Source organism: Pagrus pagrus, assembly GCF_965226575.1.
Source record: "Pagrus pagrus genome assembly, chromosome: 9".
NCBI classification, from domain to species: Eukaryota; Metazoa; Chordata; class Actinopteri; order Spariformes; family Sparidae; genus Pagrus; species Pagrus pagrus.
In genome coordinates, this window is record NC_140193.1 from 26,745,838 (window position 1) to 26,766,200 (window position 20,363).

Consider the following 20,363-nt stretch of genomic DNA (forward strand, 5'->3'; position numbering starts at 1 on the left):
GCATCTACTACACCTATTCAACTGGCAGCCTGTGGGCCAAATGTGGCCCTTTAACAACTTCATTCTGGTCCTTTGATAATTTTGTTCGTCGGCTAATTAACCCATTTATTAGTTTTGTCTGTTGCTAAGCACAAAAATACTCTTATTTTTAATTTAAAAGTTTAACTCAAGCTGTTTAAGCAGAGAAGATTTATGAGAATCAAACTGACAACTTCCTCTAAATAACAAAGGTGCAATTTTTCCAGGTACTAAATAATGTTAATGTAAAATAATGTTTCTTTTTAAAATGTGAAACTAAGAAAGAAAGCAGACAAAAAAAACAAAGAAATTATTCAAAACCTAATTTACAAGCTCAAGTCCGGCCCCTTGGTACTTTAATGTTTTCGATCTGGCCCTTCTAAATAAAGAGCTGAAGAGGCCTAAACTATTAATAATATAAGTGATGCATGACAAGAACAACAGATAAAACATACTAAAATCAATAAACACCAACAAAAATAGTACACAAAGTTTACTGAGACACAAATAGTTACAAATAAAGTGAAGAGTTGAGGAATTCACAATAAAGCTTATAAATAATTGTTCTCTTCCTTAAAGTTGCTTTGTAAAAAAAAAATCTATGTTCTTTTACTTTATTATTTATTTTATTTAGTTATTAATATTAGTAATTTCTTATTTCTACTTATATTTATATATATCTGGTCTGTTTACATTACAGGAAAACTGGATTTTATGTAGTGCGACACTGAGTTATGTGCTATGATGCAGACTGACCACTAGAGGGTGTTTGGTGTCATTCACAAAATGTGTCTGCCTCCTGCTGCTGCTGAGAGCCCGTCAGACATCACTTATGAAAACAGTGCTTATTCATGTTTATCGGCTTGTATATAATTTCATGAACATTTTCCTCAGTATACCAGGTTGATTCATCAAATCATTGTGGCGAAACAAGTTGTTTTTAAATCTCAGAAAACTCAAATTTGCTGAAACTATTGGTGAGTTTTATAAACTACTTGCTGTGCAAACAAGATGTTTAGTCATATGGATCACTCATAGGACAGCTTTTCTCCAGAGGACAATTGACATCAAATTATCTTTGGACTGATTCTTTAAAGTTTAGGTGGAGAACAAAGTCACAGCTTGGAAAAGTGTCACCAATGCTGTTCATGAAGTGCACTGTCGGGAAACTGCATCCATCCAAAAATGTATTTTATTTTATTTACTTATTTAGTCAGTCAGTTATTTGAGCAACTTTATAATTTTATATATGAGACCTGAACACAAGTCAGCTTTCTATTAGCTGATATCTCCCGTCTAGTGATATTATTTTCATTAGATTGTTTCATTGCCACTCAGCACTGAGACAGCATTTCTCCTCTGGATATCAGCAGGTGGAACTACTGGAGCATCCTGCTGCTGACAGGTGCTCTGTGTTGTTAACTCACCTGGTGCAGGCACACGAGTGTGTAGAAAGCTTCTCCTGCTGCCACAGTCATCTCTGTGTTGTGTTTTTGCAGGACCAGCATGTCAAACACCAACTGGAGGTTCAGACGATGAAGCACACAGAGTGAGAAAGAACATTGTTATGAAGCAAAAGTCTACATCCATATTTGTTTTTCAACAACATGGATTCAACAGTAAAACAGCACGTGGTATCGACTCGCTGCTGCTCTGATTTCATTCCAGCTTTTCTTAAAAAACTTTTACAGAAATAGTTCCATATTTTGGGAAATGGCTTTTTTGCTGACAGATAAGATTCCATCTCATGTGCGTATGGTTAACATGAAGCTACAGCCAATTAGCTTAATTAGCCCCCAAAGTAAAATGTGCTCACAGATCTGTTGCTGCTCAAATGTGATCTATTAAATCTATATAATGTTTTGTATGTATTTCTTGGGCAAACTTAATCGTTACATTTTCAGGTTAAATGGTGTTGAAAACGAGCCAGGTGTGTGCTGTACCTTGAGGAAGTGACGGGTGGCGATGAAGAGGGGCGTGTCCTTCTCCTGGTTTTTCGCACACTGCTCAGCCAGAGGAGACAGAGCTTCAAGACACAGCTGGCTGATCTCTGAACTCATCCTGAACACAGACGTTAAGGAGAACAATTGGCTTCTTTCTGTCCCTCCGTGGCTGCATCAGATAAACTGGCAGCTCGAGAGGTTATCATCAGCAGGTTACACTCCTGTCTGCTGCAGCACATTCTGACATTCTGGCTTTTAAAAATATCTTTGTAAAAATGTGTCTTATCCACATCTTGGGCTGAGCAGGACTCCCTGTAACCAAACTTCTCCACTGAAAACAATTAGCTTAGCACCTGCAACTTCAGTGTGAAATAACGTTTTGAAGCAAACATCTCTACTAAATAGATTTTTCTAGTTTCACCCAGTCCAGAATAATGTGAGGGATTACTGGTTACTGTTTACTTGAAAAGAGCTCCTTACCTGTTTTTAAACTAGTGCAAATACAATACCTGAGTGTCAGAACAGATTCTAAAACAATATCAAAGGTGGACACACACTCACACACACACACACAAACACAGGCAGTAGGAGGATACGAGGTCATTCCCAGCTCGAGGGAGAACATGAGGCTTTTGAAGAGGTCTTCAGGCAGCTGTGGGATCTTTTCTGGAAAGATCTCACAGATGAACGTGATGAGCTTGTAATACTGGTTACACAAAGAGGGGAACTGGAAAACAACAGGAACAAGATCAGTATGAGCCCACAGAGCACGTCATCATAACAGATCCAGCCTGCGCAGCTTTACCTTGAGCAGGTCTTGAGACATGAGTGGAAGAACAATGTTGACACCATACAGAACCACATCTGCTGCCGATACTGTCCGATTTGACGCCGGCGTTCCTTGGTCTTGATTTCTAAACACGTCATCTGGGACACACAGCAGTTTGAAGAAATTAAAACTTTAGCAACTGAAGGGACATGACCAAGGCTTCAGAGCAGTCTTCTAGTCTAATTGGCTACAGATTTCTCCATTAATTGATAATAAAAGACACAGTCAGCTCACCGGTGTCGCTAAAGTCAATGAACTCCTTGGAGAGCAGGTTCGTGAGCAGCTCCATGATGAGCAGCAGGTCCTGGTACTGGTCCTCCTCGGCTGTGGCGTCGCTTCGCTTCCTACTCTGGTTGTTTTTGGAGTAGACCTGCAGCAGCGTCAGACACGCCTCATACAGCTTCATGGACTTGGTCTGGATGAGGAGAGAGGAGGCAGGAGTGACAGTTAACATCTCCAGCTTCAACAAGTGCCGGCAGTCTGTTTCCTACCACAGCTGGACTGAAGTACATCCTGAGAACTAATAAAAGTCTTCATCTCCATGTTATCCTTCTGATGATATCCTATAAAAACCATGCCATGTTTGCCACATAACAAATGTTGTAACCTTTTTTTCTGCTTGCTTCAAGCATACATCTTTTTTGCTCAGTGGGGAACCAGCGGAGGAATACTTTGCTTTTATCTTTAATCAAAATTCGAGGCCAGACTATTACTATTATCTTATACCAAGAAACAGATGTGCAAGTTAAGCATGTACAATGTGAATGCAGATTGCAGTTCTGTTGAGCAAATGAATCACATTAAACTGCCATCTAGTGACAGAACATCCCCGAGGAAGCAGAGCAACATATGGCTGAGACACCTTCATCAGCTTCGAGTTAAACACCGGCAGCTTGTGTCTCGTACACAGTTGTGTGTAAACTACCAGCTGCTCTGGCAGGTGGCAAATCTTTACCAGCACAGTATTTTCAACTGAAAACATTATTATCTGAAGGTAAAACAGAGGAAGATGTGTCACTCACCTCTCCCAGGTAACAGATCTGCTTGTGAGCCACTTCAACAAAAACCTCGATGATGAGGTTGATCGTCTCTGGCGTGTTGCTGTAGACCTGAGCAACAACAGCATGAAGTCAGTGATCAGAAGAAATATGATAAAAGATTCTGTAAATATCTAGAAGATAAACGGATACACGTTGACCAAAGTTTTAAGACCTCTTCAATCTTATTCATCTTATTGATTCAAATTCCTTTGAACTGTGTGGGGAGTTTTGTTGGTTTGTCCTTTGAGTTCAAATCTATTAAATCGGATCAGACAGTTGTCACAGACTAGAACGACAACGTACAGACTATCTTCATGGAGTTCGCCTTCACCTTCCCAACCTGCTCTTACCTCCATGAGGCCGATGCAGCTGGACAGGAAGTCCATGAGAAAAGAGAAGAGCGAGACCACGTTGTCGATCTGCGTTGCCTCTGCGATGCCACAGAGCGCCTCTAACGTGGCCACGATTTCCTGTTTGACAGCTTCCTCCTGGCTGATCTGAGCGAAGTTCTCCTGGTTGATGAGGTTGAGGAAACGCTGCTGGAGAGGGTGGAGCACCTGGATGGACAGAGAGACAGAGAGAGTCTTTATGGACTGCTGCCTCGACAAATGTCTTTAAGATGTGTTCACACGGGACAAACTGCAGATTCTTCATCATGTTCTGTGATGATAACAGATGTCCTGTAGACATTTCAGTGGCTACCTTCACTTTATTTTGCAGCTAATTAGTGAAACGAAACTATTTTATTGTTCTTCTAGCAGCACTGAAACGACATCATACTCATTTTAAGAAGCACTTCTCAGTATTATTTTAAATCAGAGACAACACCAGTCTTTAGTCTTTAAACTGGATTGTCTGGGCTCAGTTCTGATGCACACCATGTATGAACTAAATCTGAGTTACTTGAGTAACCGGGACAAAAGTGATTTGACGGTGCATGTGAGGAGAGAGGAGGAATGTAGAGATGTAATCAAGGAGTGTTTGATCAGTTGTTGGGTCCATCTCTCCTCTTCCTCCTCCAACCGAGCCATCTGAGTTCAGACGAAGCAGCTGCAGGAGCCAACAGCTGCTGTCTCACTGGTCCACCCCCCATAATTACTCTGGAGTCATTGTGGCTTTGCACCCCCATTTACTACTGTCAGCCTATTAAGACAAAGGCCTCCAGGATCATAAAAAAGGATCATGTTATACACACGGGAAAAAGGCTCAACGGGGGAATATCATCGACTACATCCATCACCGCTACTCCTCGGATCTGACTTGAAGTCCACAGAGATATAACTCTCAACAGAAGTGACTAGTTTTTGTGTATTTCTTAAAAAATGGACAAAGCTTGTGACTCTGATGAAGATTTAATGCCAACAAAAATACAGAAATAATAATTGTAGCACTGAAAGATTATCTTATATTCATATTTTTGTTCATGGTTTCTATCAGTTACAATAACGGTGTTATCAAAGTAATAGCTGACATAAACACTGCGACACTAAGATCCGAAGGGGCAAGACAAGGAGCAGACAGATGGAACCAAACCAGATAAGCTAAACCACTTTATTTAAGGCACAACTGAAATATGCAATGTTGGTAACAATTAACTCATTATTTGGGCTCTTACAGTTTCCTGTGCACATTACCTCAGCCCAGTATTGCTGCTTGGCGTCAGCGTCCATGTGTGCGAAGCCTCCCAGCACCAGAGCTTTCATCAGAGACCTCTGCACGGAGCTGGACAGCAGGTGGAGGGGCGGGCTGCGGCTGGCAAACTGCTTCGCCAGGTTCCACCAGCTCTCACACTGCACCACGATGTTCGCCCTGAACACACAGGGAGGCACAGGGTCTGTTAGAGTCTGTGCTGTGGTAGGATCTATTGTGACCCCGAAACATCTGCACTTATAGATTATCTTACTCAAATGGCCTCAGAACTCTGCTTCCAAACCTTTTTGACCGCGACAAATGTTAAACAAATATTCAAGCTGCATGTTGCTGCTGTCCTGTGAAATCTTCTCAATCCAGTGTGGTTAATTTCCATGTTTTCATTTTGACTGAAAAAGAGGTGATGATTCTCAAAATGTTTGGAGCAATCAGCACCTTTCAGCACACAACTTGAGAGCATTTTCATGAACAAAAAACAAGACTGTTTTTTGTTCCTGAAAAGCTGACATTTGGGTGGTAAAAGGTTTCACCCATCAGTGAAAACATCATGAGTGGTAACTAATCACATCAACAGATCAATGGTTTCCCTTTTGAAATTGTTCTATCAAATATCAAAGGGGGCCAAGAGGCTTGAAACAAATACAAATTCTATCAGTGACATTATTGGAAAAGTAGGTTCAGATTTTAAAGCTCGACTCACACTATGCAATAAAAGTCTGCTGGATTAACCGATTGGTCTATAAAATGTTAGAAAATGGTGAAAAATGCCCACCACAAATTCCCAAAGCGCCATCGTCTAATGTCTTGTTTTGTTTGACCAACAATCCAAAACACAACAATATTTTACAGCTATGACAGAATAAGGAAACTAGGAGATAAATTATGTCTGAGTCCCTGAAATTTTCTTGAACAGAAAAAACAAACAAAAAAAGGAATCAAAACAATGGATTGAATATCAAAGTGGGTGCTAATCACTCTCTGTCTATCCACTCATTATTGCAGCCCTACACCACTGTGCTCACCTCTCCCTCTTCTCCACCAGCGTCACCAGCAGCTCCACGGTGTCGTTTGCCAGTTCGGTCTCTGAGCTCCACACAGACAGATTGTTGATCACCTTCTCTAGAAGATATCCCACAATCCACTGGGCTCCCTCGGTGTCTGCACCAAACGCTGTGCTCAGGGGGATGCTGATCTGAGGAGAGACAGGACAAACATCTGGTTTATGGCTAATGTGTGGAAAAGATGTTACAAAGACAAACTGCAGTGAGCAGTGAAATGTCTGCTGACAGCGACAGGACGTGCTGATAAAAGGTGTGCAGGAAGTCATCTGTATATGTGTGATGTTATGTAGAGGTATGAGAGGCTCAAACCTGCTCATAGAGCTTCTCGTCCACCAGCAGGTACGTCTTAGACCAACGTCTGAGGAACCACATGATGTCTTTCCCCATCTGTGGGCTCAGCAGCTCCGTCAGGCTCGCTCTCGTTGCCCGGGACTCAACTTCTGACGTCCGCAACACCGCTGACAGCAGCCTGTGACAGGAATATAAGACAGGGCAGTTGGATTTAAAGCTGACGTGTGAGAAGAAAAGGTGAACAGGAAGAATGAGAGAGAAATGAAGACTGAAATAGATTAAATTGTACAAACAAGGTAAAGACATAATAAGGAGCTCAGCAGAGAGAAAACAATACAGAAGAAGCTGGGAGTGAGCAGCTTTTTATTCCAGCAATGAACAAAACTTTCATATCACTGCCGCCTCAACATCACAATGCAAAGGATGCACAATAAGGCTGCAACTACTGATTACTTCATTGTCAGTTAACTTTTTGATTATTTTCTCAATTAATCAATGAGTTGTTTGGTCTATAAAATACTGGAAAATTGGGAAAAATGTCAATTAGTGTTTCCAAAAGCCCAAAATGATGTCCTCAAATGTCTTCTATTATCCACAACCCAAAGACACTCAGTTTACTGTCATAGAGGAGTAAAAAAAAAAAGAAAGTATTCACATTTAGGAAGCTGGAATCAGAGAATTTGAACTATTTTTCTTTAAAAAATTATTCAAATGGATTGATAGCCGATGGTTGAAAACTACTTGATTAATCAATTATTTGGCTGCAGCTCTGATGCAGAATAAAGTTACATTTATAGTGTCTGCTAGGGAAATCTATTAATCGCCTTCAAGAATTAAAACAATTAAAAATGTATTAACCAACAATCAGAGACGGCACAAATACATCACAAAGTATCCTGTCGCAAATACTTGCTTATAAAATGTATCAATATCAAATCAAAAACACTGGTATGAGAAATTGTATTTCATTAACACACAAGTAGTTTCTAAATTTAAAAATGCAAAAAACCTCAGATACAAGCTGATTTTATTATATTTTAGCCATTTAGTTGCCTCAGTATGGGTTGGACTTTGTTTGGCCACTTGTTGAAAAGCTACAGACGGGAGCTCTGCTATTAAAATCAAGTCATTGTTTTGTATTATTAAGTTTATTATTAAAGTAACTTGGTGTTTACCTTATCTGTTCTTTTAATTCCTAATGTAGCCTACACATAATAATTCTAATTAATAAACGTCCAACGTATTTCATATATTATTAATAATCAACTGATAATTGATAGTTAAAGCAGCCAACTGTCGATTAAAGAAAGAGTTTAAAATTTGCATCCCTAGTTTCTGCATTCAGAAGGCTGCAAGCGTCCATGTAATGTAAGAGACTCAAACATCAACTTTTCTGACAAACAGGACCTTTAACTTGTGCTGGGTGCCAGTTTTGTGTTGTCATTATTGTTTTGGACAGCAAACATGTTGTTTACTCCGTACCATATAATCATGGTTTTGGGTGAATAAAAAACCGACGCAGAACTCAGAAGATAAATTGCAGCTGACAGGTGGAGCTGGCTAAAAACAATGATGCCATGCCAGCTGTGTGGACACATGTTTGTAATCAAGATGATACGGAACAAAATGAGGATTTGATCAGAAGTGCACAGCAAGGACGAGGCTCTTGTGCAGAGGAGCAAGTTATAAAACACATTTCATTCACTGCTACAGAACAAATGTGACAGGTTGTTATTATTTTGTTGTCGGGGTGATTTGACCTGAAATCTATATCACAGTTAACTGAGCAGATAGTTATCAACTTGATGCCCCATGTGTGTGTGTGTGTGTGTGTGTGTGTGTGTGTGTGTGTGTGTGTGTGTGGACTTGGATTTGAGAAGCCCCCTCTTTCTCACACACACACACACACACACACACACACACACACACACACACACACACACACACACACACACACACACACACACACACACACACACAGTATATAAAGGACAGAGAGACAAAGGGCTTAAAGCAGCTTATGGCTCCGTCCCCCTCAGCGGAGGACGGCCACAGTTTCACATTGTCTGCAGAAAACAAAACCACATTGACATTTACGGGGCCGGGGTCGTCAGCTCGCTGTTAGGAAACCTGATGCCATTGGCCACTCGTCTCTGCAATCCTCTGTCATTGCTGTCATCCCTCTTCACACACACACAAACACACACGCACGCACACACACCTCTACGTATTGAACAATCCAGAAAACACAGGGGCTCAATGACCTTCAACGAATAATTTCACCGGCTGCTGTGACTATCTATTGTCGTCCCGGTGATTATCTGCATGCGCCTGCATACACACATGCACAGTTGCCCTGAAACAGACGAGCATCCAGTGTGAGTGCAGTGCCAACAGTCCTGAACTGCACAACATCTCGAACACGGCAGTTGTTGGGCTGCGCAGCAATTTATGAAAAATAAATCATGTCTGATAAGAGAAACTAGACACTTTGCACCCCAGAGTCCTTTTCATTATATGTTGGTGTATTTTTAAAGCCATCATTTTGTACTGATGCCGACCAACCAACACAGGGAAACCTATTGTGCAACACCCATTATGTGTTTACAACTATTTCTAATGCCATAGCAACAGAAACGACGCAGAATGCAATGCAGCAATAAGAGAGGTGGTGTTTTAAAGAAGGTGTAGCAGTCATGAACACACATTTCTGCGCTTACAGAAAGTGTTGGCTGAGAATTGTTTCTGAAAGTTACAAATCTCAGACCTCAGGGAAATGATCGTAAAAAAACTTTTTACTTTTTACATTTTCATCAATTTTATCTGCGGTATAGAAGAAAACATCAAGATATTCCAACTGCACAGCACATGCCATGTCCATTTTCCATTTCAGTGATGACAACAGAAAACGTTCGGCAAAGGAAATGTGATTCTTTGACACACTTGATCTTTTCCTTTATCAACTTACATCGATCAGCCACAAAATTAGAAGGACTAACAGGTGAAGTGAATAACATTAATCGTCTCATTACAATGCTGGAATCCTTGGGTCCTGGCATTCATGTGGATGCCACACGCTCCACCCACCCAAACACTGTTGTACACCACGGACACCCCATCATGGAAACGTCACTCCCTGATGTGTCTTACCACAAAGACTACTCAGGAATTGCCCCAAGAATGTGAAAGAGCTCACCAACCTGTCCTTCGAATTTCCCTGATCCCAATCACATTGAGCATCTATGGGACGTCTCGGAACAAGTCTGTTCCATGGAGGCCCCCCACTCCGTAACCCCAGGACCCAAATGATCCACCACCAACACCCTGGAGCCAGACACCACAGCAGACCCCCTGAAGGCACAGTACCTCAACGAGTCAGCCAAGTCCGATCAATGGAGGCCACCCTGCTGTTACAGCACATCCCACGGATGCTTGATCGTCAAATTGCTTGTTTTCTCTGACCAAGCTCTACTTTCATAAAGGTGCTTAAACCAAATTTTTTTTGCAACCTTGTTTGTAAAATGACATATAAATTAACCTTGAATAACTTAGTTTGTAACTTAATGTTTGTGTTCATGAAGAGTTACCAAATCCACTTTTATTTTTGGTCTTTTTAGGGTCTGACGCTCAGGTTCAAGAGTCTGAAGGACACACCTCCACGTGTCTCATCTTCACACAGTTTATGTGAAAGTGAGCCCATGTTATAGCAGCGACAGTTTTATTAAGCCATGTTTTATCATGTGTGTGTTTGCTTGAGAAGGTTTAAGAGTTTGTCATACAGAGTCAAATACAGACAGTGTCTACGTGTGAATGTGAAGGAAGTTACCCACCTTTAGCTTTATAGGACAATAACTGTGACAACACTTAGAAGTCCACTAGACTGGGACAGAGAGGGGTCTATTCTGGGTGAGGTTTATGGGGGTCTGGCTGGTAAAGTGAGATGGACTGTCACAACATCCAGGGACACAAAGAAGTGTCATCTCTTGTGTACTTCAGGATCTGCCAGCAGTTTGTCTCAGCCTTGAGTCAGTTATTGTACAGTGTGAAAAATACATTTCAAACTGTGCTGCATACTGTTTTTCACAGATGCTTTGCTAAACATTCCTTCCGTTACACAAATTCAAACCTGAGGCCTTCACAGTTCAGCCACAGGAAAGCAGCTAATGTCTTGTCAAAAGATAGACAAGTTGTTAACATGCTCAGGAACCCTCCAACAGCCAGTTTGTTGTTTAGTTACAAAAATCCTAAAGAAACACAGCACAGCACAAACACAACATTTTAATCTTTAAAGTTTCGATCCTTAGTCTTTTAATGGCCAAAACCTCAATTCCTGGAAATTTGAAACTAAAAGAAGACTTTCAAAAATCGGGTTTCTATGGAACACTAAATATTTTCTGATCAATTTGATTCCAACTACTTTTATATTCATTTTATATTAAAATATCTCTGTGATTGCGTTTGGTAGACTGGCCAAATTTACAAGAAGTCAGAAGTCAAACAATTCTCAGCAGATTTTCAAAATAAAGCACCGTCAGCAGACATTTTTATTTTTCAGGAGCATCTGAAAAAATGTCCTAGACATGTGGGAGCTGTACAAAATAATAAATTCAAAGCTTTATGTCAACTTTTGACACAACTGCAACAGTACCTGATGACAGAGTCTGTGCGGTTGCAGCCTGGTATGGACGAGGCCTTCTCTCCCGGTGACCCCAGGATCTGCAGTGTTGTGTTGATGTCCACTTCTGTCGAGTGTTTGATGGAAAACTCCATCACCTCAGAGGGGATCAGAGGGGTTTCACCCTGAGGGTCGTCTGCTAGTAAATACCCTAGAGAATGAAGAGACGCCATGTTACAGCCTGTTCACTTTGTTGATTTTAGGTTTTTGCAAAACTTTGGAACAAACACTACAGTTTCTTTTTGTTTTTTAAAAAGAGCAGATCATCGTTAAAGAGGTAAATCAGTAGAGGTAAAACTAGTATCCAGCTTTGTATTAGAATACATTATGAAATCATTATTGGCTCTGACACCATGAACAGGTGCAACTCAACAACCTAACTATTCCAATGGTGGGGTATAAATTACTTTTGCAGCCACAAAAATGAGCCAGTTTTAGGGTTTTACTTACTCTCCCAGTCCTCCACCCAGCCTAATTGGTAAGTAAATGGTGAGGAATCTGCAAAACTGCTTTGCACGCCTTCAATGATGCTGATGCAGTCAATATTTAATTTACACAAACCCACAGTACTGGGTGGAGTTCTCTTCTCCTGTTTTGTAACAAATTAAGTCAGTTAAATGGAATATACTGCACTGGAAAAGTCATTTGTGAACACTATAAAACAGCCATATTCTAGTATATAAGAACATCATACAGCTTTTAATGAATGTTTTCAAAGGGCCCTCAGTACTATGTGCGCATTTGTTTTAAAAAAAATCATGGTAACGTAACCCCCTTAAGGATGAGCTTAGTGAGGCAATACAGCATTTATTAAAACACCTCAAAGTTTAACACATATAACTGAACACTCTGCTGCGCCCCACCATATATTAACAAACCATATATATGTTTGGAGCCTGTGATACTGCTAGGTTAGTTTCACTAAATATTCTTGTTCCTGTATGTGTGTGTACATTCTAACACATCTAATTCATGTTGTGACGAGAAAGTAAGTGCTAATGAGCAATACAATCCTAAATATACAGACAGATGTGCAATCAGTGCCCAAACAACTCTGCTGTTCTCAAATATGATTGGCTCATGTGGTGACTGCGTCCCAGCTCTTTTTGTGTTTCAAACCCAAAAATGTCCTAAAAAAAACGAAAAAGGGCGACAAACAAAAAAGTTCTATGTCCTGCTGCTGACCTGTGACCAGTATGAGCCAGTGGATGTCCTCATAGAGGTCGTCCAGAACTTTGCGATCCACTGATCCTGGATCAGATGAGGCCATGAGGTGCTGCTGGGTCCTCTGCAGTTGACCATGCAGCCGTGTCACCCGGTCCTCCAGCAGGCTACAGGGGGAGGTCACAAGAGTAATGTCAGCATGGGAAACACAGACAGAGTTTCTGTGACCTTCTGAACTCCAACAGCCAAGATCACTGAAGTCTCCAATGAATGAGATTTTTATAAATGTTCAAACATACTGAGAGAAAATGAAATGTGTTTTCATATTATAGAGACCAAACTGTGAAAACAAACGTGTGTAAGAGTTTAACAAAGTGTAAAGGAAGTAAAAGTGTTAAAGTTTACCTTGTGAGCAGGGGGATACAGTGGTCCGCAGCCACACGTCCCAGCATGCCAATGCTCGACAGTTGGTCAGAGAACAGCTCTCTGTCGTCTTCCTGCAGCTCGTTGATCTCCTCCTCTTCATGAGACGAAATGCCGTTCGCTGACTGAAGGGAGGGGTGTTGAGCGTTATTCAGGGTTTATGAATTACACAGAAAATGTCAATGAAAAGATTTACATTGAGAGAAGGATAGAGAGTGGACATGGCCATGTTTACTTAATGCAATTCAAATGTTCAATATTCTACATGTACACTAAACAGCAAAATAAAGAATGCATAAATAAATAAGTAAATTAATAAATATGCTGAAATGAATGGGGCAGAGTATTCACTTCCATCCTTTAACATAGTTCTAAATCTTTGCTGCTTATAAACTGACTCCCCTCTTCACAATACCATGTTTTTATCATTGATGAGAAGTGAAACTTGTTCTTGGTTGTAAATACAAAAAAGGGGCAAAGTCTCACCAGGTTCCGGGTGCCGTCAGGAGCAGCCAAGTGACACTGGATGTATGAGTTAAAGACTTGGATTGCTGGCTGGACAAAACAGCCGCGAGGAAAATGCTCCTCATCCTGAACGAGTGTCAGCCATGACTCCAGCAGCTTGTCGTAGGCCTCCATATAAACCATGTCATCCTTATCCAGCTGAGCACAGTAAGAAAAAAAGATCAAGTTATGTCTGACGATTTGTCCGTCAAGCCTTTGAAACGTTTATAGAGTACAACTGATAGAGGATGCAGGATTTGGTCACAGTTGAGGATCCGACACATCAGTCTAAAATCCTTTCTGGAGTGCAAGAACTTTGTGGTTGATAAAGAAAATTGCAGCTGGGGACCAACAGTCTCAAGGCAACATTGCTTCCATCTAAGGGATATTCATAGGCCCAAAAAGTTGGGAAACACTATTTTAGAAAGTCTGATTTAATATGTAATCAGAAGGCAAGGCTGCTTACACACTACAAGGTTAAAAATGCAGCCACACATATTGCAGGTGTTATATTTCTCCACAGTATTTCGAGCGCACATTATCTCAGGGCTTGTGATCCCATTCCCACATTTTAAAATCACACACCTACAAGTTGTACCTGAATTCAATAAGGATAATCAGATTTTTGAGAAGCAGGTGAAGGTGTTATTACTCACCACCTCCTCTAGGGCGGCACTACGTCCAAACGAGCAGGTGAGCAGCGTGAGGCAGTTGATGAAGGATGTGAAGAGGTCGCTGGGCAGCGCCGTTAAAGTACTTCGAGGGAACATGGTGATCAGATTGGAGATGATATTGGAGATGCCCACGGCCTCCGAGTCCTCGATCTCAATCCTGTGAATGCAGATAATAAATTGTGATCTAAAGATAAGATTGGACCGATTGACAAAGCTCTAAATACTTGTAGTAATTATAGTCATGTAATGGAGTAGATGTTTTTTCAAATCAATAAAATGATTAATGTTGTTTGGGAGAACCAGGGTGAAAAAATAACACCGGCCTTAATGGAAGCTGTGACGATCTGCCAGTCACATTGTATTCAGTGAAATATGATTTCCTTCTCTTGACAAAAAAGGTTAAAAAAGTCAACTGCTTCTTTTCCATTTTCGATTCGGACCTGTGTTTTGGCCTGAGGAAGGACACTTTCCACTCTCAAGAATGAGGCAGAGGCTAAACTGGGGTCACTACAGTTTACTCGCTGGTGACTGAGGTTTGGAAACAGGCATGAAAATTGATCCTTAACCAAAACTCGTGGGCAACGTGACCCCTGAGCAGTTTTCCACAGCTGCATCGGAGGTTATATTTTTGGTATTTCTGCCTCATGGTACAGTATACAGAGTACAAGATGACAGAAAGAATGGCTGTAATTACACTGGTTTTAAAGAGACCTTTATCATTGGATTGTACCATGAAGCATGAAGTGACAGGCCTGGACATGTTACAATCGTATTTTCATCAAATGTTGTTGAATTTCAAAACCAGATACAAAAGTGGCTTGTAATCTGAACTCAACAACATCTGGACAAATCTAACCACGGTGCAATCATAAGACCATACGAAGATGAAATGCACCCATGTTTTTGAAAACATTTCAAGGCTCAAAGTGCAAAAAAAAACCCATTTAAGTTAAACAAGACTGAGGATGAATCCAAATTTCCACCCTCTAGACTCGGGGACATCAGTCGTACGTAATGTGAGGTGTTCCCCGTCATCACGTCAAGTCTGCGAGTGTGTGAGTCTGCAAGGCAAATATAAGCCACTGATAGACAGCCAAAAAGAAAAGAAAAAACGCATTTTGTTTATTTCTACACTCTATACTTCGAAATATTTCTGCATTATGATGTGGTTGAATACTATTTTCGGCCTAAACGATTCAAGTAATTGTTATAATAAGTAATCGTTTTACACATTCATAATAAGTTCGACAATGTCTCATCAGTATTGCAATGAATTGTGGGTAATTAAATCAGTGAAGTATGGTGAAGTCTGCAGCCCAAGCGGACTCTCTGGAAGTCTGCAGAAAGTCCGCTTGAGGGCCCTTGTGGACTGGATGAAATGTGAGTTCGGACAGCCCTCAAGATTCGTGGACTTCCTGTGACGCACCCGCGAGTCTGCAAGTGCGATGAAGTCCAGCATAATTTAATGCAGCCTATGAGTATAAAGCCACAACAGCAGCTCTGTGAGGTTGTACTTTGGAACAAATGCCAACATTGGCATGCTAACCTGCCGACAATGACAATACCAACATGCTGATGTTTCGAAGGTAATGTTTACCATGTTCATCATTTAAATTAGTGTGCTAGCATGCTAACACTTGCTAATTATCACGAAACAAGGTACTGCTGAGGCTGATGGGAATGCCAGAAGTTTTGCAGGTATTTAATCACAAACCAAATTGGACAAATTGAAAAGTTGACGTTCTGGTGGCACTTGAGGAAAAGTCAGAGGATCACCGAAGTAAACATGCTTCATTCTCTCGAGTCCATGAATGTCTGTACAAAGTTTAATTCGAATCCATGTTTTAAAATACCGTAAGAGTCATTAAGAAGTCTTGAATAACTATCGTAACATACCAGAATCCATTTATTTATTTCTCTATGAAATCTTTATCCCTGTATTTTTGGAACACACTAAGCAATCGAACTTTCTCCAAAAAGACCAACAAATGACAGGACTGCATTACACCATGACAAAACTCTGCGCAGGCAGATGTTTCAGAAATAAAAAGAAATGTCAAAATTCAATTTGTGAGGGAGACGTAAGAGGAACAAAGTGGAGGGAAAAACTCAAGATGGACAATAAAACTGAGAACAAAACAAGTTAGAATCAAGGAAACCACACTGGAAAGGCTTGGGATTTATCCAAAAATGAGAGTGGGACTTTCCAATTCAAAACATACTTCACAGGCAATGTGTCCTATAGCTGCAGTTCCTGCAGGGTAATGGCACAAATTCCCACATTTGTCTTTTCCATAAATATATAAAATAACTAAACATTACTAATAAGGATCCACAAAACTTGGTATTTTAAAAACTATAACCAATGTACGTACAGAGAAGGACAGCTTGAAGTTGAGTTGTCAGTGCTCTCTTGGAGTTTGACCTCGAACATATATTTGGAATTTCTTGCTTATTCTCAGCCAACATATACGCTGATACCAGTATATCTGTGATTAGCTAAATATTGACTTATAACATGCCAGAGTTTTCTACATTTGCGCTTAGTTAATAATGGAAATCTAAATGTCTTACTGATACTTCCCTTTTAACAGCTCTTCAAAACCCAAACCACTCCTTAAATGTCTATATTTGTGTCTTTTTATGTTGCCTTTGCTGCACCAAAATAAAATAAGTCTTAATCCTGAATTCGTTTTTGAGCCGACACACCTCTCCACAGCCAGTCCCAGTCAGAGAGGAACACTGTGTGAGAGGCCTAGCTAACCCCTATCAGATGGAGTTAAATTGCGAGCAGAACTGTTCAATCACTGTAGATCGGCCATCCCTCTCCGCATGGTTTTCCGATGAGGCAATTGGAAAAAAGCTCCAAGAATAGGTGATTACAGACAGAGCAGGAGAGGAGGGCAGAGAGAGAGAGAGAGAGCCTGAGAGTGAGAGAGAGTGAGAGAGACCCCCATTTACTGAATCACATGGTCTGACAACAAGCTGGTGTGCACATTCAAGTGTGTGTGTCTGTTTCAGTTATTTATACATGTGCATGTGGCCCCGTAATTCAGATCAGAAGCACTTTGACTACAGACACACCCACAAATGAACAGAAAATACTTCTTCTGTACTTAGTGGCCCCAGTTATTCATCTCTCTCTTTCAGTCACACACACACACACACACACACACACACGCACACACGCACACACGCACACACGCACACACGCGACTTCCCATGAATGCCACAATTCAAACAATACCATGCTTTAATTTAAATTCATTCAATATAGACATTACATTCAATATAGTGCGTGCACCAAAAGTTTAGCGCAGTCATATTCTGCTCATTTTCAGGTTTATAATCTTATTTTGGGTTACCAGTAGACATACTGTCCAGTGCTGCAGCATTGTATTCCCCCTCTGTCTGGAAGACTCTGTTTAAACTCATCTCTCTTTAAAAGCCTAATAGGGCTCCTTTAAAGGAGGACAAAGAGGTTGCAGAGCACTTTAAATGTAGGTTTATTCCATTTTTTCAGGGACCATGGTTTCTTAAATAGGGCAAATCCATTTCAGGCTTTAAGACTGAACAATAGGATTTTACATTGTAATCAAAGAGCAACTTTAGTCCTGTAGAAGGACAAGAAAATGGGGCTTACATGTTGTTGTCTCGTAATTATTTGTTAAAAGTTTGGCAGGTGCATTTCGAACCATTTGCAGACAATTTAGTTCTTTTTGAGCCCCAAAAAGAGACATTTAATTTTCTCAGTGATTTGTTGAAGCATTCAGGCTGCCAGCATCTTTCAGACTGGGGGAGGTATAGTTTATTATAATCAGCTACAAGATTAAAGTATGTATTGTAGTTGTTGGCCAATAATTTCAATTCACTTTAGAGGCAATTGATCAACACAACAAGATGAGTTCATATTAAGACACTTTTTCTGTGAAACTTGGTGAAGATATTAATTCAAGCAACTCAAAGTTAGTTAAAGCGATGTGAACAAATTCTATTGATTTCTAATATTTTTGATCTTTCTAAAAGGAAATTAGGACTCTTCCCATTCAGCAGGAGGGGTCTTCATTAGTGAGTCAAGAACGTTGAGTATTATGGGATGATGAGAACTTGGTCTAATGTGTGAGAATCATGTCAAGCAGTTTTAACAGCTCAAATGTATTTCAGCATCAGTTCCTCCACCTGCAGATTAAAACATTTCATTGAGTGCCCTTAAACTTGACAGTTTTTCCTTTTAGTATGACAGGGGCATAGAAAATGTGCTTACTTTCAGTTTAATAAATGTGACTCTGTTCACAAAAGTCCAATCATCAGAACTCTCCAATGGAGGATCAAGTGTGAAAAGAAGTGAAGAACTGAGCTTAATGGAAAACATTCAAATGTCTTACTGCACTTCTCAACTCAAATTAAATAAAAAGGGACTGATTTTGAAACTAAATCCAAGGCTGAACAAGCCTGCATATGCACCTGATGTTAAAGGACAATTTAAATTGAGTGCAGCTCAGATAGACCTGCAGATTAAGATTAATCAATAATCTGTTTGAGTTATTAAAACAAAATCATCAAAATTCCCTAGTTGCAGCTTCTTAAATGTGATTTTTCCCCCCTTGTTTTTTCAAAGTCCTCTATTGCTGTTTTTCCATCACATCTGCCGGCCTGGCTCTACTCAGTTTGACTCGGCGCAGCAGGGATTTGCATTTCCACCACAACTGGTCTACCTGCGTGAAGGGGTGTCTTAAACCGATGATGCACTTGTCCTGATCCCTGCAGCACTACAGTATCAAAGAATCACTGCTATGCTATGAAGCAGCATTACAGGAAACGTGTTTTCACCAGCATTAACTAAACACGACTCCCAAAACAGCTGACAGTGAACACGATGAAACAGTAAAACACAGCAGATGTTTGAAAGAACAAACAGGACGAGAGAAACTAAAGAGATTCAGCTGGAAGTCACAGAAGTACTGAGAGCTGAACACACTGACTTTAAAAAAACGTCTTTCTCTCAGGTTTCCTGCACAGACATGAGTCGAGTATCGATGTGCAACACACAATTGTTTGAGGGAGAGATGGGTGTTTGTTACAGGTCGGCCGTAGTCACGAGACCACACCGCAGCCCGCTTGGCACGGCTCAGTTTGATTCAGTGCGGCCAAAAGTGCTGGTAGAAAAACGCCATGTGCAATTTCACTGAATATCTTTGGGTTGTGGACAAAACAAGTCATCTGAGGATGCCATTTTGTGATTTGGTAAACACTTATCAACATTTTTCACCAGATTAACCGACAATGAAAACAATCATTAGTCACTGCCCTAGATTTGATACAGAGGAACAACTGCTGGTATATAGTAGGACCCAGACTCACCAGGCTGCTAAAAACAGAGCAGTAATATCTTTTAATGCATCATCTCCCTGCACAGGAACAATCAATAGGCTCTGAACAGCCGCCTGTGAGGCAAGCCAGGGGCTCACAAACCTTGTTATGTGTTTCAGCACAAGATCACAAGCTCTATTTCATGAGATGACCTCTGCTGACAAGCAGCCGATACAAAAATCAGGGTCTCAGGAGGCCCTGTGGCTCTGTTTCTTTAACGCCACACACCTGCCCACACCGATTCAATGTGATGTCAGTGAAACCAAGTCAGTCATGAATCACCTCGAGTATAACTATAATCAGGTTAACTTGCAGTACCGTGGACAGTATTTGGAGTCCACCATTTGTTTCATCTGGTCTTATTTAATCTAAAGGTAATGATATCTTGAAGCAAATTAAATCTAGTGAAGACTGAGTGTTCAATTATTTCTGCTCAAGACAAGCCCTGCATTACTTCTGATTGGATGCTCTGATTATTAACTCCTGACTCATAAAGTCCAAAATGATGCCTGTGTGGCATGTGATGGTGGAACAGCTTTATGGTAGGAGGGTTTAAATAATGTGATATATTGAAGAAAACTGGCTTAGAGCCGAGCTTTAGGAATGAAAAACATTCATTTCCTTTGCTCGGAGCGTGCAGGTTCAGTACTGCTTGGTAAAGGGATTTTCCACAAAATAAATGGAACATTTTATTCCAGTGGAGACTGATCGCTGTTTTGAT

At 40.6% G+C, this 20,363-nt stretch overlaps 2 protein-coding genes across 2 annotated transcripts in view; one reads left to right on the forward strand and one right to left on the reverse strand.

Moving 5' to 3' along the window:
* Positions 1-20,363, forward strand: part of cox17 (cytochrome c oxidase copper chaperone COX17) — a 192,135-nt gene that overhangs the window by 38,236 nt on the left and 133,536 nt on the right. The window lies entirely within an intron of this gene.
* xpo4 (exportin 4) overlaps positions 1-20,363 on the reverse strand; it is a 64,730-nt gene that overhangs the window by 2,024 nt on the left and 42,343 nt on the right. The window contains exons 9-23 of the mRNA XM_084361981.1: positions 14,255-14,429; positions 13,581-13,757; positions 13,077-13,219; positions 12,693-12,838; positions 11,481-11,658; positions 6,851-7,010; positions 6,503-6,672; positions 5,465-5,639; positions 4,181-4,387; positions 3,813-3,899; positions 3,025-3,205; positions 2,767-2,888; positions 2,558-2,688; positions 1,962-2,079; positions 1,446-1,538 (exon numbers count right to left, since the gene is read on the reverse strand). Coding sequence (XP_084218107.1) covers positions 1,446-1,538; positions 1,962-2,079; positions 2,558-2,688; positions 2,767-2,888; positions 3,025-3,205; positions 3,813-3,899; positions 4,181-4,387; positions 5,465-5,639; positions 6,503-6,672; positions 6,851-7,010; positions 11,481-11,658; positions 12,693-12,838; positions 13,077-13,219; positions 13,581-13,757; positions 14,255-14,429 — 2,263 coding nt within the window. The remainder of the gene's footprint in view (positions 1-1,445; positions 1,539-1,961; positions 2,080-2,557; positions 2,689-2,766; positions 2,889-3,024; positions 3,206-3,812; positions 3,900-4,180; positions 4,388-5,464; positions 5,640-6,502; positions 6,673-6,850; positions 7,011-11,480; positions 11,659-12,692; positions 12,839-13,076; positions 13,220-13,580; positions 13,758-14,254; positions 14,430-20,363) is intronic.